General features: G+C 50.8%; 1 protein-coding gene across 3 annotated transcripts in view; it reads left to right on the top strand.

Annotated features, from left to right (window-relative positions):
* The window catches only part of INPP5A (inositol polyphosphate-5-phosphatase A), a 236,686-nt gene that overhangs the window by 49,269 nt on the left and 161,893 nt on the right, over positions 1–25,524 (top strand). The window contains exons 1-2 of one of the 3 annotated variants that reach the window (XM_033209258.1): positions 4,179–4,283; positions 20,571–20,612. Coding sequence is in view for 1 of the 3 variants with exons in the window: in XM_033209257.1 (XP_033065148.1) it covers positions 20,571–20,612 (42 nt within the window). In the remaining 2 variants the exon portion in view is untranslated. Of the gene's footprint in view, positions 1–4,178; positions 4,284–4,423; positions 4,942–20,570; positions 20,613–25,524 lie in introns of those variants that run through there. The other 2 variants (XM_033209259.1, XM_033209257.1) reach the window with 2 other exon arrangements.

Here is a 25,524-nt window from a genome sequence, read left to right as displayed (position 1 = left end):
TTGCGGGTGTCCACTGAACAACTTGTGGGTCGTGTGTGTCCCAGCACCCCGTGTGCTCCCTGCCAGCCAGGGCCCAGGCAGTGCCTGGTGAGTGGGAGAGGGATGGCCATGCTGCCCTGTCCTCCTAAACGGTGTTGTCTCAAGACCTTCAGAGAGCAGACCAGAGGTGGCCTCAGACTCCAAAGCTCCTGGCTTTCCACTCTCACCCTGTGCAGACCAGCAGTGCGAGAGGTGTTGTGAGGTTAGGGGGTGACACAGATTATCCCGTGCCAGGGAGCCCACAGCCTCCACCCAGGACCACGCCTGGCGCGAGCACAGGGAGGTCGCAGGGGAGGCCGGAGCAGGGCGTGGCGGGAGGGCGCCATTGTGCAATGCCACGCCAGGCCTTGGGGAGCCCCTCGACGGGACCCACAGCTCCTGCATGGACGGTTTCACATCGTCATCATCACTGGAAAAGGACGGGGTCTTTAAAGGGGAGGCTCGAAGGTGGCTGAGAGTTGTGGCACCTGAGCTTTCCAGAAGTTGGCTTGAAATAATTGGTCAAGGTGTGCTGCTGGCGAGGGATGCCAGGGATGGGGCATCCTGCACTGGTCAGACGCCATCCTGTGGGGAGGGACAGTGTCGTGTCCATCCATGGTGATGCCGTCCTGTGTGGGGAGGGACAGTGTGGCCTCCGTCCCCGTGGTGACGCTGTCCTGTGTGGGGAGGGACAGTATCATGTCCATCCGTGGTGACGCTGTCCTGTGTGGGGAGGGACAGTGTGGTCTCTGTGTGGTGATGCTGTCCTGTGTGGGGAGGGACAGTGTGGCCTCCATGATGTCCCCCACACTGTCCGCACTGGAAGTGAAGCTGGTGTCCAGCAGCTGTCCGCTGGCAGGAAGGCTGGGAAGTCAGGCTGGCTGTGTCCAGCACCTCCTGGGGCACGGAGGAGTGTGGGGGAGACACTGTTGGAACGCAGGTGCGGACATTGCGACACTTGTGAAGATGTCAGCGGGGCCTGGGTTGGTGGACGTTCCAACCGTCATGCCGGTTGCACCCTCCAGCGATGGGTCCTCGGTGCAGTGATCTCAAGCGTCACGTTTAGAGTCACTGCACCCTGTTGCTTCCAGACAGCCTCGGTAGCACTGAGTCCCCTCTTCCCTCTTCCTGGATGTACGTGGGGGCCATGCACCGTCTTTGGAGGTCGTTAATGTTTGAGTCTTTTCATCTCAGCTCCCTGCTTGGGTGTTTCTGGCGTTGCCATCTGAAAGAGTCCAGCCCTCTTGTCTTCAGGGCGGCCCGTGGTGTGGGTCACCGTGGTCGTTGCTCGCTCCATGGTTAGCTGTCCTGTCCATGGTTAGATAGTTGGTTGCTCCTTGGTTTTCACTTCGAGATTTTGGCAAGAACATTACCAAGGTGAGCTTGGGAGCTTCTCGCGCTGCCAGTCTGGAGGCCCAGGCTGCTGTCACGGGGAAGGCGGCATAGCCCCACTCCCAGCTTGGCAGGAGGAGCTCCTCGTGTATGGCACACCATTCGCGGATCTTCCGTGACTCCTCTGTGGGTCCTTTGCCCATTTTTCCGTCTTTTTTTTTTTTTGTATTTTTCCCTAGACTTTTAAGAGTACTTCCAATTTCAAGAAGATTAATTATCTGTGATACGTATTGCAAATATTTTCAACCAGTTTGACATTTGTCTTTTGATTTTGCCATGCCAAAGTTTGAAAAAAGTTAGAGTTGACTTACTCTTTTTAAAGATCGTGTTTGGATTTTGAGTCATAGTTTATTTTTCCATATGAACTTTAGAATCACCTTGTCTCGTTTGGGCTGGGCGGGGGCGGGCCGCTCGCAGGCAGTGGGATAGGGCCAGGGCTATTTCTGTGCTCGCTAGGAGAGGACTGACAGCTTTATGGCGCTGAGTCATGGTCTCTGGAAACAAGAGGGGTCTTTTCATGGACTCAAAGCTTTTGTTCGTTTCCTTCAGGAATGTCTTAAAGTTTTTCTCTGACACAATGTTCACATGTGCAAAAGGTCATTCGTGAGGTTACCTTTTTCCTTGCTGGTTGCGTTGGAAGTGGGCCTTCTCTTCCAGCAGGCCTTCTGCCTGGTTGTTGTTGGTGTCTGTGATGGCTGTTGTTTTGTCTGTTAATTTTGGGACCTCCTGCTTTCCTGGATTCTCTTGTTGTCTGTCCGTTTTCTCCCTGCTTCTCGGCTCCTGCAGTTGTGCTCTGACGCTGGCCGCAAGTGCAGGGAGCTCAGCGTCTCTTTTCCTGGAGCTGCGCCCCCACGTGTGTTCCCTTTCGGATCTTGTTCCCTCCCCCTACGATGTCAGGTGAAATGGCACTGGGTGTAATGGGCACCCTTGCTGTGTTTCCGTGTCCGAGGGAATGGCCAGGTTTGCCCAGGAGGAAGGAGCCGGCTCTGGGATGAGGCGTCAGCGTGTAGGGTGGGATGTTTCAAATCCATGTCTCATATGGTATTCAGCGTCGTATTCAGTGTCTTATTCAGCATGGTATTCATTATATTCAGCGACGTATTCAGTGTTGTTGCTATTAAACAAGAAATAACAGTGAACAGACAAAACATTTCACTCATAAGGCTATAGAACTGTGCCATAAATGGAATTTTGGAAGGATTATATAAATCCAGAAATTATTGAATAAAATACAGAAAAAAAATCCAGAAAGACAGTAAGTTAAGGAAATGGCAAGAGTTTGAAAACATAAACGAAGCACACATTTGGTTAAGCTACCTGAGAGAGGGAGGGACAGGTTGACTACATAGTAGCGTGAGGAACAAGAGGATTCGTACAGTTTAACAATCCATTGTAAGATAGTTTGTTAACTATTCGGGGAAACGTTTAAATTGGAGTCTTACTGTAGAGATATTATACCAAAACAAAATCTGAGTGGGGCAAAAATGTTTTTTGTTTGTTTGTTTGTTTTGGTTTTTGGCTTTTTTTGAGACGGAGTCTTGCTCTGTGGTCCAGGCTGGAGTGCAGTGGCACAGCCTCAGCTCACTGCAGCCTCCACCTCCCAGGTTCAAGTGATTCTCCTGCCTCAGCCTCCCGAGTAGCTGGGACTACAGGTGTGTGCCACTACAGCCAGCTATTTTTAGCAGAGATGGGGTTTTACGATGTTGGCCAGGCTGGTCACGAACTCCTGATCTCAGGTGATCTGCTCACCTTGGCCTCCCAGAGTGCTCGGATCACAAGTGTGAGCCACTGTGCTTGACCAAAAATGTTTAAAACAATATTAATTTTATTTTCTGATACAGACATGTATAGTCCTAATCTGCGGCACATGCAGGACTTTCTGTGCTGTGTCACAGGTGGCGGCGGATGTCGTGGCTTAAAGCAACACCAGTGTGTTGTTTCATGCTTCTGTAGGGTGGAGATTGGGGCTCAGCCCACTGAGTCCTTTGCTGAGGTCTCACACGGCTGCAGTCACGTTGCCTGTTCTCAAGGGGCTGTGTTCTCATCTGGAGGCCCAACTAGGCAGGGCCTGCTTTCAGACTGCCTTGGGTGCTTGGCAGATATCATTTTCCTGTGGTTGTAGGACTCATGGCTTCCTGCTGCACCAGAGCCCATGGGAGAGAGACTGCCCTCTGCTTATAGCCTCGGACCTTTAGACTCACTCTGGAGTGGCTCATGGATAAGATGAGACCCACCCAGGATTATCTCCCTTTCGATTAACTTAAGATCAGCTGGAGATGGAGCTTCATTATGTCTGCCTGACCCTTTCACCTTTGCCTCAGCCTAGGCATGGGAGTGCCGTCTGCCCCGGTTCATAGGTCCCGCCTGCCCTGAGGATGGGAATTACCTTGGATGCGAATGCCAGGGTGTGGGGAGCCCTGTGGGCCTGCTGGAATCCTACATTACAATTTTCTGACAAATGGTTGTTGACTTTATTGAAGAACTTCTCAGTAAACTTAAAGAAAAAAAAACCTTCATTTATTCCTTCTCCATCATTTTTTCTTTCCTATGTACATCCAGAATTTTGACTCGTAGCATATTTTCCTCCCTGAAGAACTTTTTAAACATGACTTACAGGGCACGTCTACTTTTTTGTGTGAGAAAGTTTATTTTTCTTTCACTTTTGAAGGATGATTTTGCTGCGCACATGATTGGAGGGGCGGGGGTGGGGGGTTATCCCTCCACCCTCTTCTTGCTGGTGTGGTTCCTGTTGACAAGTTCACTCTAGTTCTTATCCTTGTGCCTCTAGAGCTAAGATGTACTTTTTCTTTTCTTGCTTCTTTCAATATTTTCTTTGTTTGTGATTTTCTACAGTTGGGATATGATCTGTCTAGGTATGGATTGTTTGGTATTTATTCTCTTGATATTCTCTGGGCTTCATGGATCTGTAGTTTGGTGTCTGGCACTAATTTTGGACGTTTTCAAAGCTCTTGTATGTTGCAGCCGTAACTGGAATTCTTTATTTGCCAAGAACTATAAAGATAATCATTAGATTTTTTTTTGATCTGTTGGTATGATCAGTTGTATTAGCGGTTTTCCTAACAGTGAATCATCCATGTATGTATAGAATAGTCCACTTGCTTACTATGTGTGAAGTTTTTAATGTGCTGCTGGATCTTTGGGGTGTGTGTGTCGCAGCACACACGAGTGCACACGTGAGACTGGCTTGAAGGTTTCCCTTTTGCACATATGCTGTCTTCATCCTGTTTATATTACCAATGTTGTGTTTGTCTCATAATAGAAACTTAGAGCTTTCCTTCTTGTGCTGTGATCCAGAGCTGTGCTGTGTAGTAACCACATGTGATTATTAAAATTTAAATGAACTAAAATTACATACAATAAAAAAATTGTTCAGTCACCAGTAGCCTCATTTAAAGGACAGATGTGGCTAGTGCAGATCTAGAACACGTCCATCACTGCAGAACGTGCTGAGACTTCCTGTGTTGGTGGAAACATTCCGTCATCTGCACCGACCAGTCCTGTAGCAACAGCGTAGGTGGCTTTTGAGCGTGTGTGTGTAGGTGTGCCCGTACGCATAGGCGTGTGGTATGTGTGTGGGGTGCATTTGCGTGCCTGTGCATGGGTGGTGTGTGGTGCATGTGTGTGTGCTGCGTATGTGTGGCGTGGTGGGTGTGTGTGCCTGCACGTGTGTGGCATGTGTGTTTTTGGGTGTGGTGTGTGGTGTGTCGTGTGTGTTGTGTGTGTGGTGTGTCTGTGGTGTGTGTGTTTTGTGTGCGTGTACTGTGTGTGGTGCATGTGTGTGGTGCGTATGTGTGGCGTGGTGGGTGTGTGTGCCTGCACGTGTGTGGCATATGTGTTGGGGTGATGTGTGCGTGGTGTGGTGTGTCTTGTGTGTGGTGTGTGTGTGGTGTGTCTGTGGTGTGTGTGTTTTGTGTGCGTGTACTGTGTGTGGTGCATATGTGTGGCGTGGTGGGTGTGTGTGCCTACACGTGTGTGGCATGTGTGTTTGGGTATGGTGTGTGTGTTGTGTGTGTGGTGTGTCTGTGGTGTGTGTGTGTTTTGTGCGTGTACTGTGTGTGGTGCGTGTGTGTGGTGCGTATGTGTGGCGTGTGTGTGTGTGCCTGCACGTGTGTGGCATGTGTGTTTGGGTGTGGTGTGTGTGTGGTGTGGTGTGTCTTGTGTGTGTTGTGTGTGGTGTGTCTGTGGTGTGTGTTTTGTGTTAGTGTGCAGTGTGTGGTGCGTGTGTGTGTGGTGCGTATGTGTGGCGTGGTGGGTGTGTGTGCCTGCACATGTGTTGCATGTGTGTTGGGGTGGTTGTCTTTCTGGCTCACTTGTAGCAGCTCTTCCTGAGGTGGGGACTCTGCCCCACAGCTGCCTGCCTAGAGCTCTCCGGGAGGCAGTCCCCCTCCCAGCCCTGCAGGCTGTACGAGATTCTCCATGGTTCTCCCCTTCTGCCATTTGCCATTATTGCTCTTAGTGACAGGCAATTATTTAAGATGCTGGCCAAAGTGGCTTTCATTTTCTTCTTACTAAAGCCTTTAAAATTAAGAGTTAAAAAATTTGAAAGTAATGCATGATGATTATAGGCATGTTAGAAATAAAGAAAAGGAAAAGAAATACCTTTGCCTCAAATACCCACTCTGACCTTTGGGCATTTTTTTTCTGTCTGTTTCCCTTTTCCTGTTGAGAATACTGTTGGGAGTGCTGACAGCGCTCAGTGTGAGGGGCTCCTGTGACATGCTGGCACCCTTTCTGGAGTCTCCGCAGACCCTTGGCGGCCAGCTGTTTCTTTGCATTGGCCACAGCGAGGAAGGGGGCCAGGGCGCTCCGTTTCTGCAGGGCCACGTCTGCAGGTGGCCATGTGGACTACTTGCTGCCGGTGGCGGCTTGTGTGAGGTGTGATTTATTTTGTGTTCAATCCATTTTTTTAGGGTATAAGTGTCTTCCATGTCAGTGTGTGCTCATTGTAAATCTTTACTTTGGTAACATATACCTAACATAATACTTGTTATTTTAATCACTGGTAAGTGTGTAGTTCACTGTTGTCCTCACCTACATTGCGGTGTTTGTTGGTGAGTGTGTAGCTCACTGCTGTCTTTACCCACATTGCGGTGTTTGTTGGTGAGCCTGTAGCTCACTGCTGTCTTTACCCACATTGTAGTGTTTGTTGGTGAGTATGTAGTTCACTGCTGTCCTTACCCACATTGCAGTGTTTGTTGGTGCGTGTGTAGTTCACTGCTGTCTTTACCCACATTGTAGTGTTTGTTGGAGAGTATGTAGTTCACTGCTGTCCTTACCCACATTGCAGTGTTTGTTGGTGCGTGTGTAGCTCACTGCCTTTCTTACCCACATTGCGGTGTTTGTTGGTGAGCCTGTAGCTCACTGCTGTCTTTACCCACATTGTAGTGTTTGTTGGTGAGTGTGTAACTCACTGCCTTTCTTACCCACATTGCGGTGTTTGTTGGTGCGTGTGTAGTTCACTGCTGTCCTTACCCACATTGCGGTGTTTGTTGGTGCGTGTGTAGTTCACTGCTGTCCTTACCCACATTGCGGTGTTTGTTGGTGAGTGTGTAGCTCACTGCTGTCTTTACCCACATTGTAGTGTTTGTTGGTGAGTATGTAGTTCACTGCCTTTCTTACCCACATTGCGGTGTTTGTTGGTGAGAGTGTAGCTCACTGCTGTCCTTACCCACATTGTGTGTTTGTTGGCGGGTGTGTAGCTCACTGCCTTTCTTACCCACATTGTGGTGTTTGTTGGCGGGTGTGTAGCTCACTGCCTTTCTTACCCACATTGTGTGTTTGTTGGCGGGTGTGTAGCTCACTGCCTTTCTTACCCACATTGTGTGTTTGTTGGCGGGTGTGTAGCTCACTGCCTTTCTTACCCACATTGTGTGTTTGTTGGCGGGTGTGTAGCTCACTGCCTTTCTTACCCACATTGTGTGTTTGTCACTGGCACCCTGTCTATCTCCACATCGTGTTTTATCATCCAATAAATTTGTTTTTGGTGCTTCCCTCTCCATTCCTTCCGTGGACGCCCTGTGTAACTTTCTTGAGGAGTCTTCTGTAATATTCTTCTGCAGAATTCTAATTGTAATTCTCTTATAAATGATGCTATTATGAACTTCTTTGTTGACAGAGCATTTTTGCTGTGTAGAATTACTTTTTTTAGGACTGACTCCCAGATATAGAGTTCCACATTTGAAAGGAATGAGTTTGTGTGTGTTTTTTTTTAAACATTTCCCATATTTTGATGGTTTTTGTATTACTCTTTGATACCAAGAGAAGAATTTTTGGGTGTTTAAGAGAAAAATAAGGCATGTGCTTTATTTCATATGGTGGCTGAACACACGCGGAGCTGCTTGGCCTGTGGGCTGAAATTTGAGCATTTCTTTAAGACCTAGTTTGTTTATCTTTTATTCTCACTTCAGTGGTTTTAAAAATAACTACATTAACCAAACATGGGCTGTACCTCCAAGGCCAGAGCTACTCCTGGGAAAGGGTCCAGTCTCTCTGGTTTGTGCCCATCACCCAGTGGGACAGCCACATGGACGTGGTATGGCAGCGTGGTGGCAGGGCCCAGCAAAGACCAGTTTGGGCAGGATTAATGGCCCTCAATTAAAGGGTGTCATGGTAGGCAGGGTCTAATTTTATAAAAGCTTCTGGCACATGTACATTAAAAATTTCATTTTTGCCTTTGATCTTGCAGAAGAGGACACTCAAGTGTGTGTGCAGTGCGTGTGTGTTCAGTGCATGTGTGTGCATGTGTTTGTGTGCATGTGTGTGTGCATACACCTGTATTTGTGTGCAGGCTCCTGTGCGTGTGTGCGTGTGTGTGCATGTGTGTGTGTGCATGTGTGCGTGTGTGTGCATGTGTGTGCGTGTGTGCATGTCTGTGTGCATGTGTGTGTGTGCGTGTAAGTGTGTGTGTATGCACGTGCACTTGCTTGTGTTTTCATGGCCGAGGGTTTATTTTCTAGCAACTTGAAGCCCTAAGTGACAGAACCTTTTCTGTTCTTCTCAGTGTTTCTGCTACTGTCCTCTCCCTCTTCTCTCAGAGTCTCAGGAGATATGTCAGGGGGTCTGGCTGTTGTCTGTCAGCTCATCCACAAGGACTCAGGCGTCTCCCCTGTTCCTGCAGGTGGTGGGAAGTTTCTATACCCAGATTTTCTTCATTGAGGATGTTGTGGTTTGTTGTGAAAGTCCTTACGTTCAGTGGGATACAATTTGAGTCACATATTAGGATACTATATTGTCATTTCAGTTGTGAATTTTAATAAATTACATAATTTCTTACACGTCTTCAGGAACGCATTAGGCAAGTTAAACAATAGTGTTACGTGTTGGATGGGGATATTTTTATATGCGGAGCATTTGTAAAAACTATATTAACGTCTCTGTGCATTGCGTGTGTCTCCTCGTTCCTGTTTCCAGTGTTTTGTCCTTTGGTGCATGCTGTGGGGCTGTGGTATGCGTAGTGGCTCTGGGTCTTTGGTGTGTGCTGTGGGGCTGTGGTACACGTAGTGGCTCTGGGTCTTTGGTGTGTGCTGTGGGGCTGTGGTACACGTAGTGGCTCTGGGCCTGTGGTGTGTGCTGTGGGGCTGTGGTACGCGTAGTGGCTCTGGGTCTTTGGTGCATGCTGTGGGGCTGTGGTACGCGTAGTGGCTCTGGGCCTGTGGTGTGTGCTGTGGGGCTGTGGTACGCGTAGTGACTCTGGGTCTTTGGTGTGTGCTGTGGGGCTGTGGTACACGTAGTGGCTCTGGGTCTTTGGTGCATGCTGTGGGGCTGTGGTACGCGTAGTGGCTCTGGGCCTTTTGGGCAGGTCTCAGATTTACTGTCTGTTTTAATTTCAATTGCAGTTTCTGTTTCGATTTTGCTTGGGTTGGGCGTCTGGGACCTACCCTTCCTACTGCTAGGGTCAGTACTTTCTCTTTTTTTCATTTTATATGAGGTGAGTAAAGTGCAGTTCTCAGACGTGTGGAGCCCCAGCGTGTGGCTCGGCTGCTTGAGTGGCGCTGTGGCTATGGAGGTTCCCCCCGCCTTTTTAAGGTGGTCAAATAGGTATAACATTTTCCATCTTAACCATGTTTAAGGGTGCAGTTCAGTGGCATGAAATGCATTCATAATGTTCCGTAACCATCACTGCCATCCATCTCCAGATCTCTTTTTATCTTGTAAAACTGCAGCTCTGTTCTCGTTAAACACTGAATCCCCATCCACCCCCAGCTCCTTCGTCACCAACATTTTACTTTCTGTCTCCATGAATCTGATGACTCCAGATACCTCACATGAGTGGGATCATACAATCTTTGTCTTTTTGTGTTTGGCTTATTTTCCTTAGCATAATGTTCTCAAGGTTGTTGCATAGTCAGAATACCCTTCCTTTTTAAGGTTGAATTATGTGGCTAGACCACATTTTATCAATTTATCCATGGAGGGACACTTGGGTTTCTTCTACCTTTTGGCTGATTGTGGGTGTACAGATATCTGTGTAAGTTCCTGCTTTCAGTTCTTTAGGGAATTGTATTAGTTCGTTTTCATCCTGCTGATAAAGACATACCTGAGACTGGGAAGAAAAAGGCTTAATTAGACTTTTAGTTCCACATGGCTGGGGAGGCCTCAGAATCATGGCAGGAGGCAAAAGGCACTTCTTCAATGGTGGCAGCAAGAGAAAATGAGAGAAAAGCAAAAACGGAAACCTGATAAGCCTATCAGATCTCTTGAGACTTATTCACTGTCATGGGAATAGTTAGTACAGGAAAGACTAGCCCCCATGATTCAATTACCTCTGCCTGGGTTCTTCCCACAGCAGGTGGGAATTCTGGGAGATACCGTTCAAGTGCGATTTGGGTGAGGACACAGCCAAACCGTATCATTCCACGCCGGCCCCTCCAAACCTCATGTCCTCACATTTCAAAACCAGTTATGCCTTCCCAACAGTCTCCCAAAGTCTTAACTCATTGCAGCATTAACCCAAAAGTCCACAGTCCAAAGTCTTATCTGAGACAAGGCAAGTCCCTTCCATGTATGAGCTTGTAGAATCAAAAGCAAGCTAGTTACTTCCTAGATACAATGGGGGTACAGCTATTGGGTAAATACAGCCGTTCCAAATGGGAGAAATTGGCCAAAACAGAGGGGTTACAGGGCCCATGCAAGTCCAGAATCCAGCAGGACAGTCACATGTTAAAGCTCCAAAATGATGTCCTTTGACTCCAGGTCTCACATCTAGGTCACACTGATGCAAGAGGTGTGCTCCCACAATCTTGGGCAGCTCTGCCCCTGCGGTTCTGCAGGGTACAGCCTCCCTCCCAGCTGCTTTCATGGGCTGGCGTTGAGTGTCTGCGGCTTTTCCAGGCACACAGTGCAAGCTTTTGGTAGATCTACCATTCTGGGGTCTGGAGGATGGTGGCTCTCTTCTCACACCTGCACTAGGCTGTGCCCCAGTAGAGACTCTGTGTGGGGACTCTGACCCCACATTTCCCTTCTGCACTGCCCTAGCAGAGGTTCTCCATGGGGGCCCCACCCCTGCAGCAAACTTTTGCCTAGACATCCAGGCATTTTCATACATCTTCTGAAATCTGGGTGGAGGTTCCCAAACCTCAGTTCTTGACTTCTGTGCACCTGAAGGCTCAACACCACTGGAAGCTGCCAAGGCTTGGGGCTTCCACCCTCTAAAGCCACAGCCCGAGCTGTATGTTGGCCCCTTTTAGCCACGGCTGGAGTGGCTGGGATACAGGTCACCAAGTCCCTAGGCTGCACATATCATGTGGACCCTTGGCCTGGCCTATGAAACCAGTTTTTCTTCCTGGGTCTCTGGGCCTGTGATGGGAGGTGCTGCCAGGAAGCTCTCTGACATGGCCTGGAGACATTTTCCCCATGATCTTGGGGATTAACGCCAGGCTGCTTGCCAAATTTCTGCAGCTGACTTGAGTTTCTCCCCAGAAAGTGGGTTTTTCTTTTCTATCACATATTCAGGCTGCAAATTTTCCAAGCTTTTATGCTCTGCTTCCCTTATAAAACTGAACTTCTTTAACAGTACTCAAGTAACCTCTTGAATGTTTTGCTGTTTAGAAATTCCTTCCACCAGATACCCTAAATCATCTCTCAAGTTCAAAGCTCCACACATCTCTAGGCAGGGGCAAAATGCTGCCAGTCTCTTCGCTAAAACATAACAAGAGTCACCTTCACTCCAGTTCCCAACAAGTTCCTCATCTCCACTTGAGACCACCTCAGCCTGGATTTTGCTGTCCATATTGCTATCGGCATTTTGGGCAACGCCATTCAACGAGTCTCTAGGAAGTTCCAAACTTTCCCACGTTGTCCTGTCTTCTCATCCCTTCAAACTGTTCCAACCTCTGCCTGTTACCCAGTTCCAAAGTCTCTTCCACATTTTTGGGTATCTTTTCAGCAACACCCCACTCCTGGTACCAGTTTACTGTATTAGTTTGTTTTCACACTGCCAATAAAGACGTACCCGAGACTGGGAAGAAAAAGAGTTTAATTGGAGTTACAGTTCCACATGGCTGGGGAGGCCCCAGAATCATGGCAGGAGATGAAAGGTACTTCTTAAATATGGCAGTGGCAAGAGAAAATGAGAAGGAAGCAAAAGCAGAAACCCCTGATGAACCCATCAGATCTCGTGAGACTTACTATCACAAGAATAGCATGGGAAAGACTGGCCCCCATGATTCAATTACCTCCCCCTGGGTCCCTCCCACAACACATGGGAATTCTGGGAGATAAAATTCAAGTTGAGATTTAGGTGGAGACACAGCCAAACCATGTCGGGAATATAGCCAGCAGTGGAATTGCTTGACTGTATAGTAATTCTGTTTAATTTTCGGAGAAGGTGCCATTTTTCTTCATAGTGATGGCACCATGTTACATTCCCACCAGCAGTGCACAAGGGATCCCATTTCTCCACCTCATCCCAACACTTGTTGTTTTCTCTTTTTGATTTTAATGTTTTATTTTGTATAATATCCATCCTGATGAGTGTGAAATGGTGTTTCATTATATTTTTCATTTGCATTTCCTTAATGATTAGTGATAATGAACATCCTTTCATGTACTTGTTGACCGTTTCATATTGTCTCCGTTAGAAAACTGTCTGTTCAAGTCCTTTTCCCATTTTAATGGGGTTATATGTCGTTTTGTTGTTGAGTTGTAGGAGGTTTAAAAATATGTTCTGAATATTAACCCATTATCAGACACGTAACTTGCAGATGTTCTCTTCCATCCTGTGGTTTGTCTTTCATCCTATTGATAGTGGCTTTTGATGCACAAAAGTTGTTAAGTTTGATGTCCAGCTTGTCTATTTTTTCTTTTGTTGCCTGTGCTTTTGATATTGCATTTAAGAAGTCGTTGTCAGATCCAGTGTCACAAAGTTTCTCACCTATGTTTTTTCTAAGAATTTTATAGTTTTAGATTTTGATTCATTTTGAGTTAATTTTTATATATGGTGTAAGGTAAGAAACCAGCTTCATTCTTTTGCATGCGGTTATCCAGCCTCATTTGTTGAAAGGACTGTTCTTTTACCCAGTGAATGGTCTTGGCACCACTGTCAAAAATCGTTTGACCATATATACAAGGCTCTTTATTCCATTCCATTGGTCCACATGTCTGTCTTGTGCCAGGACCACACTGTTTTGGCTGTTTTGGCTGCTTACTGTAGGTTGTAGTAAGTTCCATATAAGGAAGTGTGAGGTCTCCAATTTGTTCTTCTTTTTCAAGACTATTTTTGGCTATTCAGGGTCCCATGAGATTCCATGTGAATTTTAGCATGAATTTTTCTATTTCTGCAAAAAAAAGGTCATTGGGATTTTTATATAAATGGAATCGAATCTGCAGATCCTTTGGGTAGCATCAGCATCTTAAGGACATTAACTCTTCCAGTTTGTGAACCTGGAATGGATATCTGAATTTCTTTCATCAACATTTTGTGGTTTTCAGTCTTTTGCCTCCTTGGTTTTCAAGTCTTTTGCCTCCTTGGTTAAGCTTATTTCTAAGTTTTTTATTCTTTTTGATGCTGTTATAAATGCGATATTTAAAAAATTTCTTTTCAGATTATTCATTGTTAGTGTATAGAAACACCACTGTTGTTTGTGTGTTGATCTTACATCCTGCCACATTGCTGAATTGCTGAATTTTTGTAATGGAGTCTCACTCTGTCACCCACACTGGAGTGCAGTGGCACTGTCTTGGCTCACTGCAACCTCTGCCTCCGGATTCAGGCGATTCTGCTGCCTCAGCCTCCCGAGTAGCTGGGACCACAGGCGTGCACCACCACGCCTGGCTAATTTTTTGTATTTTTAGTAGAGACTGGGTTTTGTCATGTTGGCCAGGCTGATCTTGAACTAACCTCAGGTGATCCACCCGCCTTGGCCTCCCAAAGTGCTGGGATTGCAGGTCGGAGCCACCACGCCCGGCCTTATTTCTGTCAATTTTTTGGTGGAATTTTTAGGGTTTTGTATGCATAAGAGCATGTAGTCTGTGAACAGAGATAATTTTACTTCTTCTGTTCCCATTCGCGTACCTTTTCTTTCATTTTCTTGCCTAATCGCCCAGGCTAGGCCTCCCCGTGCAGTGTTGAATGGCCGTGATGAGCGCGGGCATCCTGGTCTCGTTCCTACTCTTAGAGGGAAAGCTTTCTGTCGTCCACTATGGAGTGTGTTCACTGTGGGTGGTAATCTGTAGGCACATTCTCTCTCAGAGGTCCTTTCTTTCCTTTTGTGTCTAGAAAGGCTCTTTTTCTCCCACGACGGCAGCTATTTGCTTATTTTCTCTCCTGATTCCTTTGTGGTTTCAAGTCTTATGTTCATCTCCTGAATCCATCTGGAGTTTAATTTCTTTGTGGAATAAAGAAAGGATCTAATATAGCATTTTAAAAGTAAATATTTAACTAGTCCTAGTATTCCCTGTCAATTATTGCCTCTTCCCTCAGCAGCATGAAGTGCCTCAGTCTCTCCTGCTGCCGTCTCTGCATTCCAAAGCAACAAATGGGAAGTGTTGGGCCTTCTGGGGGCGGCTGTGGGCCAGGCTGCCTCTGTCTGCTTGGTCTCTCCTGCAGGTGTTTTCTGTTAGGGGCTGTACAGCAAACACACTAAGGATCAGCTCAGTTTTTTTAGTACTTCCCACTAAAATGGAATCATTTTATACGGTCTGTTCCCCCTTCCCTTAAGAATATGCGCTATAGAAGTACAGATCACTCTAGCTCCCACTGCCCAGAGAGAACCCTTGTCCGTGTGGGACGAACGTCCTAGTCTGCAGAGCTCCAGCAGGGAGGACAGGCTGTGCTTCACCAGTTAAATTTAATCCTGCTCAGATTGTCAGGAGAAGCAGACACTGAAGTGAAACTCAAGAAACTTCTGAATTTGAGATAAATATTTATTGGTGCAAGAGATATATTTCTACAATTCCTCTAAGGATGAGAAAACTTTTCTCAACTTTAAGAATGTAGAGTTTAAGAATACATCTTAATTTTATTTTATTTTATTTTATTTTATTTTTTATTATGCTTTAAGTTCTAGGGTACATGTGCATAACGTGCAGGTTTGTTACATATGTATACTTGTGCCATGTTGGTGTGCTGTACCCATCAACTCGTCAGCACCCATCAATTCATTATTTATATCATGTATAACTCCCAATGCAATCCCTCCCCACTCCCCCCTCCCCATGATAGGCCCCGATGTGTGATGTTCCCCTTCCCAAGTCCAAGTGATCTCATTGTTCAGTTCCCACCTATGAGTGAGAGAACATGCGGTGTTTGGTTTTCAGTTCTTGTGATAGTTTGCTAAGAATGATGGTTTCCAGCTGCATCCATGTCCCTCCAAAGGACGCAAACTCATCCTTTTTTATGGCTGCATAGTATTCCATGGTGTATATGTGCCACATTTTCTTAATCCAGTCTGTCACAGATGGACATTTGGGTTGATTCCAAGTCTTTGCTATTGTGAATAGTGCTGCAATAAACATACGTGTGCATGTGTCTTTGTAGTAGAGTAATTTATAATCCTTTGGGTATATACCCAGTAGTGGGATGGCTGGGTCATATGGTACATCTAGTTCTAGATTCTTGAGGAATTGCCATACTGTTTTCCATAATGGTTGAACTAGTTTACAATCCCACCAACAGTGTAAAAGTGTTCCTATTTCTCCACATCCTCTCCAACACCTGTTGTTTCCTGATTTTTTAATGATTGCCGTTCTAACTGGTGTGAGATGGTATCTCATTGTGGTTTTGATTTGCATTTCTCTGATGGCCAGTGATGATGAGCATTTTTTCATGTGTCTGTTGGCTGTATGGATGTCTTCTTTTGAGAAATGTCTGTTCATATCCTTTCCCCACTTTTTGATGGGGTTGTTTGTTTTTTTCTTGAAGAATACATCTTAATTTTAGAACACATTTAGGAATGCTCTGCTTTGGAAGGTATCACGATTCTTAGGCAGCCTCTCAGTTCCAGGCCCCACCTGCTGATTTAATACATTCTATTACTTGTGTTTCATTAGCGTGTAACAGAAACACTCCGTTCCACCTTCCCTGCCTCCGTTCTCAGCCCTTGGTTCTATGCTGTGTGTGACACACCGTGGGCCACTGTGGCCTTTCCCTTCTGAGTTCTGGGCTCTGCTATGTCGCCTGAGTTCTGCCTGGCACCTCGGGAATTCTGTTTTTCAGTGTTCGGGTTTTGCTGCTGATGTTTCTCACCTGTTTTTTTTTTTTTTTTAAGACGGAGTCTCACTCTGTCACCCAGGCTGGAGCGCAGTGGCACGATCTTGGCTCACTGAAAGCTCCACCTCCCTGGTTCATGCCATTCTCTGGCCTCAGCCTCCCGAGTAGCTGGGACTACAGGTGCCCACCACCAGGCCCAGCTAATTTTTTTGTATTTTTTTTTAGTAGAGATGGGGTTTCATGGTGTTAGCCAGGATGGTCTCGATCTCCTGACCTTGTGATCCGCCCATCTTGGCCTCCCAAAGTGCTAGTAGTGTTACAGGTGTGAGCCACCACACCCAGCCTTTCGCGTGTTTTTAAATAAGGACTCCTACTCTCTTTTTGGACTTGGTCAGTTTTCTCTCCTTTTCAGGGATGCTTTTGTTCTGATATTTGTTTCTGGATACATTTCCAGTCTTGTTTTCTGAGTCCCTTTATCAGGACGTGCAGGTTCTTGCTGCTTCTCCATCCTGCGCTGCACCGTCAGGGTCCCCTCTCCGTCCCGCCCTGCACCATCAGGGTCCCCTCTCCGTCCCGCCCTGCACCGTCAGGCTCCCCTCTCCGTCCCGCCCTGCACCGTCAGGGTCCCCTCTCCGTCCCGCCCTGCACCGTCAGGGTCCCCTCTCCGTCCCGCCCTGCACCGTCAGGGTCCCCTCTCCGACGCTTGCCCTGGAAACATCCTCCCTTCCTGTGACTGCTGCGTTCAGGAGTAAGGATGCTGTCAGACCTTGTTTTGTTGCCCCTGGAGCATCCTTCTCTTCCTCTTCCCCCCGTGTGTTATTTGGTGAGGTTTAGGGGGAAGAGGGTGTCTTAAGCTTTCTTGTGGTGTGTTTTCCCAGAGCTCGATAGTGGTTGAAAAGGTTTTCTTGTTATATCAACTCTTCAAGCTATCCCACTTGCACACTGTGGGTATGTGGGGCTGCAGAGTGAAATGTCCTTTTCCCAGATAAAGGGAAGACAAGGAAGGGACATGATGCAGCCTCACTGCTCAGGATGGGAAAACGCTGGGATTAGGGGTCACCTGTTAGCCTGGGGAAACTCAGTGACCCAGGGAAAATTGAACTGATGGAGAAGACGGTATTTGACCAGACCTGTGAGCAGTGAAGGCATGGCGGCCGTTGCCAGTCTGCAAAGAGAGAGTGCAAAGGCCCTGGGGCCAGAGGACCAAATGTCTGAGACCCAGAGTGGAGCAGGTAGAGGGGAGGGCCAGGGAGGCCACGGGCTCAGAGGGCCTGGTGGCTGTGCCGACCTAGAAGGCCTTTGCCCTTTACCCTGAGAGAGCAGGAGGGCCCTGGAGGGTGGATCCACTTGTGTTTTCTGAGGATCACCCTGGCTGCCTGTGGAGTGTAGACTGGAAGCAAGTAAGGACACAGCAGGGAGATCCCTGAGGAGGGAGTGGAAAGGGACTGGGGATGGGGAAGAAGTGGATCCATCAGGAGGGAGTGGGGAAGGGGCTAGGGACAAGGAGTGGGTAGATCTGCTAAGAGGGAGAGGAGGTGAAGGGGCCAGGGACAGGTAGGGGTGGATCTCCTAGGAGGGGGCAGGGAGGGGGCTAGGGACGGGGAGGAGTGAATCCCCCAAGAGGGAGCAGGGAAGGGGAAGGGGATGGGGAGGGTGTATGGGGAGGGTGTGGATCTGCCAGAAGGGAGGGGGAAGGGGCTGGGGATGGGAAAGGTGTGGATCCGCCAGGAGAGAAGAGGGAAGGGGCTGGGGACAGAAAGGGGACCGGGAGGGCGTGGATCCCTAGGAGGGAGGGGGAAGGGGCGTGGATCTCGCAGGAGAGAAGGGGGGAAAGAAGCTGGGGACAGGGAGGGTGTGGATCCCCCAGGAGGGAGGGAGATGGGGCTGGGGATGGGGCGGGGGACGGGGAGGGCGTGGATCCCGGGGGATGTCCCGGAAGTGACACAGTGGCACTGAGGCCAAGGGAGGCTGGTGGGACAGTGGGATGCGGCCCAGGAGGCCCTGGGAGCTTCCAAACCAGGGTCAGCCAGGCAGACACAGCAGCGCCATGTGGGCCAGAAAGTGGCCCCTGGGCAGGGCCCCAAGGTCACCGCGGCTGTCTCAGTGACCCTGACTAGTGTTGGGGTGTGTGCCAAAGACAAGAACTGAAGGCCTTGAGGGCCTCGTCTTTTTTTCACGTTTCTTCTCTTCCTTCTTTGGAGTGTTTTTGGTCTCATCTTTCATTTAGACTTTTGGTCTAATTATTTCACAGCTTTGAGTGCCTCCTCATAAACAGTCAGCAAACACGGATGTCTTTGTTTACACACTGTATTAGGACTGTCTGGGCTTACTAACCTCAGTGGATCCACAGTCAGTGTTTGGGGAAGTCATATCCATGATTGAAATGAGGTCGTGACGCGTGGATTGGGCTGGAGTGTGTGGTGCTGGGCGAGGTGCACACAGTGAGCGGTGTGTCCGGGTGTCCACTGTCGTATTTGTGTTTGGTGTTTAGGGCGGCTCCTGGGCAGGGCTGTCTGGCAAGCAGCTGCAGCTGGATGTGGGGCTGGGACCCTTGATGGGGACTTGCTGGTAGGAGCTGGGGCCAACGGAGGCTGTCCGTGTTTGCTGAGGGTCCTCAGTGGCAGGACAGTGGCGTGGGCCAGTTGCCTCCCCTCCTGCTGGGTCCTCAGTGGCGGGACAGTGGTGTGGGCTGATGGCCTCCCCTCCTGCTGGATCCTCAGTGGCGGGACAGTGGCATGGGCTGATGCCTCCCCTCCTGCTGGGTCCTCAGTGGCGGGACAGTGGCATGGGCTGATGCCTCCCCTCCTGCTGGGTCCTCAGTGGTGGGACAGTGGCGTGGGCTGATGGCCTCCCCTCCTGCTGGGTCCTCAGTGGTGGGACAGTGGCATGGGCTGATGGCCTCCCCTCCTGCTGGAGCGGTTGCGTGGGTCCCACGAGGAGGTCCCTGGACATGGAGGGCGGGGCACGGGGGCCCTCGGAGCCGCAGTGGGTGATTCTCTCCCTTTGTGTGTGCGTGTGCCAGGGTTGTGTGTCTTTGAAGCCTGGGGCCACGGTGTTCTCAGCCCAGTCCTGTGGTCTGTGAGGCTCTTGTTTCTTGGTCAGATTCTTCATTAATTTATCTAAAATTCAGCCTTCCTGCTTTTTAGGCTTCTTAGACCCGTCAGCAAGTGAAGGGAGGAGCACACTTGGCATGTGGCCAGCCTAGTGATGCTGTTGCGTTTGCATGGTGCGGAGCCTGGACCCAGCTGCGCTGGCGGCCTGCATGCCTTGGCCGCGTGCCCATGGCCACAGAGGCTGAGACCAGGGCAGGGGCTTTAGTCCTGATGGGGGCGGGGGCAGGGCCTTGTTTATTGTTTTTAGTCACGCCAAAAACCCACATTTACCACCTTAACCGTTTCTGAGTATACAATTCCTTAGTGCTAAGTATATTCACATTGTTGTTTAATGGATTTCTAGAACTTTGTTATCTCACAAAATGGGAACTCGACCCTTTTAGACGCTGACTCCGTCCCTCCACGGTCCCTCCACGGTGGATGATACTGGAGCTGGGGTGCTTCCTGAGCATGGGCGGCTCACGCTGAGTGCTTGCTCTCAGCCTCATCCGCGGCGACCTCTCCACTCTTGGGTTTGAATGGCTGTGCTGCCCTCAGCCAGAGCTGGCACAGAACCCAGGAGCAGCCAGGTGGCCTGGGGCTCAGTGGAGCCGTCAGAGTGGGAGAGCGACTGGGCCATCCCCTTCTCTTGAAGCAGTGGCATTTTCAGGCTTGCGCTTGGCTCCTCCGATTCTGTCCAGGAGCTTCGTGGGGCCTGGGTCTCTGTGGTGGGGCTGGAGTTTCCTTGCGTGTGTGCACGTGTGTGCATGTGTGTGCACACCTGTGGCATGGGGTAGGTTTTCTGTTGATGGCTCTAGCAAGTGCTTCCTGAAGATTCTGACAGTTGTGACTGACTCTGTAAAAGCCCCTTGCTCTTTACCCCAAACACACAGAAATGCCATGTGTGACTGTGATGTTACAGAAATGCCATGTGTGACCGTGATGTTTTGTACTCCACAAAGCTCAGCTTTGTCTAGTGCCCGTGAAGGGGGCTTTGGCCCAGGGAGGGACAGGTGTGAAAAGGTGCCACAGTCTTGCTTGTTGGAACCGGGTTACTGACTGAGCCGTCTCTTCCCTGGGAGGCTTGGAGGCTGGAGCAACACAGGGCCTTCCCCTCCTTGCCACCCGTGTGGGGTCCGCGGGACTCTGCCCGTGCTTTACTAGGACAGATCGCATCGTGTGCCATATCCCTGGGACAGACCTCAGAGCAGAGCCCCCATACAGAGCTGGGTCCCCTGGTGGGACTGGGGTTTCCCCACGCGGGCAGAGCTCCTCCATGCAGGGGGCCTGGGATGCGCCTCCGCTCCTGCCCTACCTTGTCTTCATAGGCGCGTCTCTGGACTCCATTTAGGGCTGGGCCATTGGTCTGACTGACTTTTCTTTTTCTTCTTCATTTACAGCCAGAAAACCTTCAGAAGAACTGGCTTCGGGAATTTTACCAGGTAAGAACCACTGAAACATGTTCTTCTGGATTCGTTATTTAAGCAATAAGGTGCCTTTTTGCTTTGGTGTTCCTCCATGGAGTCTGGTGTGTCTATGGGGAGCGCAGGCCTAGGCTGTGGCTGGGTCTCTCAGCTCCACTGCCTGTGCCGGGCAACACATTTCTGTGCTACCGTGGGTCCCCTGCCTGCCTGCCGGTGAGCCTGGCCAGATCCTCCTCAGGCTCACTGTTCATATTCCGGCTCCCTCCCCGCTCCCCGCGGGCTTCAGAGAACCTGGGGGCTCCCTCCAGGACTGGGTCAGCGTCCCCAGTGGGGCCATGGAGAGCTGGCAGTGAGGCTGAGCGTGCTTTTCAGCAGGCCTGGTTCACGCAGTACAAGGCTGTGTGGGGCCAGACAGGTGGCGAGGTGGCGTGAAGGGCCAGGGCGGCTCTGTGCAGAGAGTGGGCACCGGGCTGGGGGAGGTGACCTGCCCGGAGGGTTTAAAGGGGCTGGGATAGCTCTGTGCAGAGAGTGGGTGCTGAGCTGCGGGAGGTGACCGGTTGGAGGGTTTCAAGGGGCTGGGGTGGCTCTGTGCAGAGAGTGGCTGCTGGACTAGGGGAGGCGACCGGTGTGGAGGGTTTCGGGCTGGCATTGCCAGGCCAAGCACAGACCCCCTGACTAATAAGGGGCCGGTGTTTATGGAGCCCGGTACCGTGCTGTGCTCTGGTGCGGATGCTGCAGATGCCACTGTGAAGAGACAGGCTAGGTGCCCTCGCAGGTCTTCATGGAAGGAGCCGCCTGGGGCCTGGGGCCGAACAGGTGTGCCTGTGGGGTGGCGCCAGAGGCCTCTCTGAGGACTGGGTGCATGGGGGAGGTCTGGCGGGTGAGGAGGGTGACGTGGCCATGGGCATGATGGTGGCCAGGCTCCGCTCCAGGGGCTGGTGGCGAGGTCAGCGTCAGGGTGGGGTGGCCTGGACGGTGGAGCTGCTCCTGTGTTCAGACCCATGGCAAGGGCTGAGCCGGGGACTGAAATCCTGTTTCAGGTGTGTTTGGCTGTTGGTTGGGGATGGGCTGGGGAGGCCAGAGTGGAGGCCTGGGGCCCCTCTGTAGGGGGATGGGGGCATGGAACCTGGGGGGTGGCACGGCCTGGGGCTGAGGTGCTGGGCCAGGGGTGGAGCTGGGGCAGCCAGGAGGGGTGGGGACCTCTGTGCCCTCAGGCTTGTGTCCTGCCCGCCAGTGCTTCCTTGTGGTGAGGCCCCAGCATGGAGTGGTGTTTCTGTAGCCAGCGTCCAAGTACCTCCGTAGGGACAGCGATGTGTGCGTGCGTGTGCGTGTGCGTGCGTGCGTGCGCGTGCGTGCGCGTGTGCGCGTGCGTGCGTGTGCGTGCGTGTGTGTGCGCATCGTGCGCGTGCGCGTGTGTGCGTGCGCGTGTGTGTGCGCGTGGTGCGTGTGTGCGTGCGTGTGCGTGCGTGCGTGCGTGTGTGTGCGTGCGTGTGTGTGCGTGCGTGTGTGTGTGCTTGTGTGTGTGTGTGTGTTTGTGTGCACTTAACACCCATGTGACGAGGAAACCATTGTCCTACAGGGAATTGTGTGTGCATGTATGCATGCATGTGTGTGTGCACATGTGTGTGTGTGTGTGTGCCTAACACCCATGTGATGAAGCCATTGTCCTACAAGGAAGTGTGTGTGCCCATGGGTGCATGTGTGCATGTGTGTGTGCCCATGTGTGCATGTGTGTGTGTGCATGTGTGTGTGTGTGCATGTGCATGTGCCCATGTGTGCATGTGTGCATGTGTGTGCACTCAGCACCTTTTCGGCGAGGAAGCCATTGTCCTACAGGGACCTGACAAATCTCTCTCTGTAGAGTCTTTGGTCAGGTGTGCAAATGAGAGACATTTTTCCCCTTTGAAAACATATATTTACAAATTGAAATAATAGATACGATGAATTTAGCTGTAACGTGCGACATCATCTGCTCAGCCCTCACTTGGAGAAACAGGACCCTCTCAGAGTTGAAGCTGCCACGCCACCCCCATCATGGTGCTCTCGTCATCCCCGTTCTTTATGCCAACTGCACGTGGTGGGCCAGCGGTGGGGGTGGGTTTGCAAGGTGGGGTCTTGCTGTGTTTGCCTGTCGGGGAGACCCGCATCCTTGCAGAACCTTCGTCCTCTCCCGGCGTGTGTCCCGGCGTGTCTCCCCTCCAGGGATCCACAGGGTTTCCCTCACTGAGCGTGTAGGTGTGTGTGACCGGCCAGAAGCAGAACCTGCTGCATTCGCAGCTGAAATCAGAATCTGCCCTTGTGTTTTGGTGTTTTTCCTTTTTGAAAACTGCTACTTTTTTGTTGTTGTTGTTGTTGTTTGTTTTTCAGACGTACTCTTGCTCTGTCACCCAGGCTGGAGTGCAGTGCCGTGATCTCAGCTCACTGCAAGCTCCACCTCCCGGGTTCACACCATTCTCCTGCCTCAGCCTCCCAAGTAGCTGGGACTACAGGCGCCTGCCACCACGCCTGGCTAATTCCCAGTTTCAAGCGATTCTCCTGCCTCAGCCTCCCAAGTAGCTGGGATTATAGGTGTCCATCACCACGCCTGGCTAGTTTTTGTATTTTTGGTAGAGACAGGGTTTCACCACGTTAACCAGGCTGGTCTTGAACTCTTGACCTCAGGTGATCTGCCCACCTCAGCCTCCGAAAGTGCTGGGATTATAGGCATGAGCCACCATGCCTGGCCTGTCTGCCGCTTTTTTCTTGGTTTATTTTATTTTAATCATATTTTAATTTTGTCCCAATCAAGCTAGCGGCTGCCCCACAGGAGCAGGGTTTTAGGAGACATTTCAGTGCCTGGGCCTGACCCGCCGTTCCTGGTGGTGTGGTACAGCCATGGCGGACACCAAGGTCCCAGCAACAGCTCCCAGCAAACCCTGGACTTCCTCACACCAGGCAGTGGCCAGGATCTACCTGGGGCTCCAAAGGCCTCTTCTGCCTCAGGGAGGGGCATGTGAGTCCCACCTGTGAGGGACCGGAAAGGTCAATGTGGAGGAAGCCCCCGTCCCCATACTCCAGCCCCCAGCAGTTGTTTCCCTGTGTCCCTGGACCCCGAATCCTGGTCCCGTCTGTTCCTGCAGCTCTGTGGAGCCCAGTGGTGGGGGTGGACGGGTGGGGAGCAGTTCGTGAACAGGAAGTAGGGGTTGCCCTGAGCCTAGCTCCGGGCCTGCACACCTGTTGGGTTCTCTTCAGGCTGGGCCATGCGCTGGACTTCCTAAGTGAGGTGCTGGCCCTGGGACATGTGACCTGAGCACAGAGAGCTGCAAGAAAACCCAGAGGACATGCCAGTGGACGTTGGCCTGTGGCCCCAGCCAGCTCGCTGCAGGGCACAGGTGTGGTGGGGAGACCTGGGGCTGCTCCAGGGTCTGCAGCCTATGCTGGCCAGCGTGGGGACCACCCGGTGTTGGGTCGACTGGGCCCAGCCATCCACATCCCGCTGATGCTCAGGCACCGATGGGCTGGGCCGTGGCAGCTCCTCTGCTCCGCTCCTCACTATCCAGACAGCTGCATCTGCCACGGGGTTTGGAGCTGGTGTCTTTGCTTACTAACTGAAGAAGCTCTTCTTCCCCAGGGTTTATGGTTGGGTTTGGGATGAGGATGAAGTAGAGTCCTTGGAGAATAGCAGAGGCTTAAACAGAAAAAACATCTGGAAAGAGGTCTTTTGAGATTGGGACAGGGAGAGGTCAACATCAGGATGGATCTTAGGAGATGAGGAGTGCAAGGGAGAGGCCCTGTCTGAGGAAGGTGAGGGAGGTGAGGTGGGCAGGGGCGAGGTCCTGTAAGAGGAGGGTGTGGGAGGTGAGGTGGGCAGGGGCGAGGCCCCGTCTGAGGAGGGTGTGGGAGGTGAGGTGGGCAGGGGAGAGGCCCTGTCAGAGGAGAGTGTGGGAGGTGAGGTGGGCAGGGGCGAGGCCCCGTCTGAGGAGGGTGAGGGAGGTGAGGTGGGCAGGGGAGAGGTCCTGTCAGAGGAGGTCTGTGGTGGAGAAACGCTGTCTCATCACATGGTGAGCCTCTCTTTCCGATTTTCTGTCCTGTGGAGTTAGAATGTGATGTTGTGTTTTGGGGATTCGGGGAGGCTGTGCAGGGGGGGGCCTGATGCTCCTAGGGCTGCTCCAAGCTGGCTGATGGTGTTTTGGGCCGGGGCCCGGTTCCCCTCCTGGTTTTGCTGGTCTGGGACAGTGGGACTGGCTGGAGGGGCCCTTGTCCCTTGCTTGGCCATGTGTGTGGCCCTTGACTGTGCGGGGCTGGGCTGTGGCTGGAGCCTGCCTCCAAGCTCTCTAGGTTTCCTAGTTTATGTTATATTTGGCAAGAACAGCTGCCGTGTTAAGCTAAGGCTTTTGTTTGTTTGTTTTCTTTTAAAACGGAGGCCTTGGGGCAGTAGGGGAGTTTGGAATTCTTTTGGGGTTTTGGGCGCATCCAGGAGGTGCCAGCAGTGGGGATGGGTCCTGGCTGCTCCGTCCCGTGAAGCAGGGATAATTCCCGTACATTCGGGTCTGCAGCCTGTTCAGCGTGGGGCCCTCTTCACCGGAGGCCATGAGGGAGAACAGTTTGGGAGCCAGCAGCAAGACCCCAACTTGACAGACCTCACACCCAAGGCTCAGGCCACCTGGAATTCCCATGTCACATCCCATTTCTTCCATTTCTTTCCCTTTTACTTTTTTTCTTTTACTTACGACTTAACAGTTACTGTGAATGTTGACAGTGTAGAGTTCGCCAGTGGTGCTGGAAGTTGAGTTCTGAGCGAGATGGTTCTCCTCCTGTGACCTTCAGCCCCTGGAACGCCGCAGCCCGCAGGGCCCCTCCTTCCCGTGTCCCCCCGCAGGGCCCCCTCTTTCCCGAGTCCCCCACTGAACAGAGGCCCTGCCGAGTGGTTTGTCGGACCCAGCAAAAGGGC

The sequence above is a fragment of the Trachypithecus francoisi genome, unplaced genomic scaffold (genome assembly GCF_009764315.1).
Source record: "Trachypithecus francoisi isolate TF-2019V2 unplaced genomic scaffold, Tfra_2.0 Lachesis_group9, whole genome shotgun sequence".
Classification (NCBI taxonomy): Eukaryota; Metazoa; Chordata; class Mammalia; order Primates; family Cercopithecidae; genus Trachypithecus; species Trachypithecus francoisi.
This window is presented reverse-complemented; position numbering and strand designations above follow the sequence as displayed.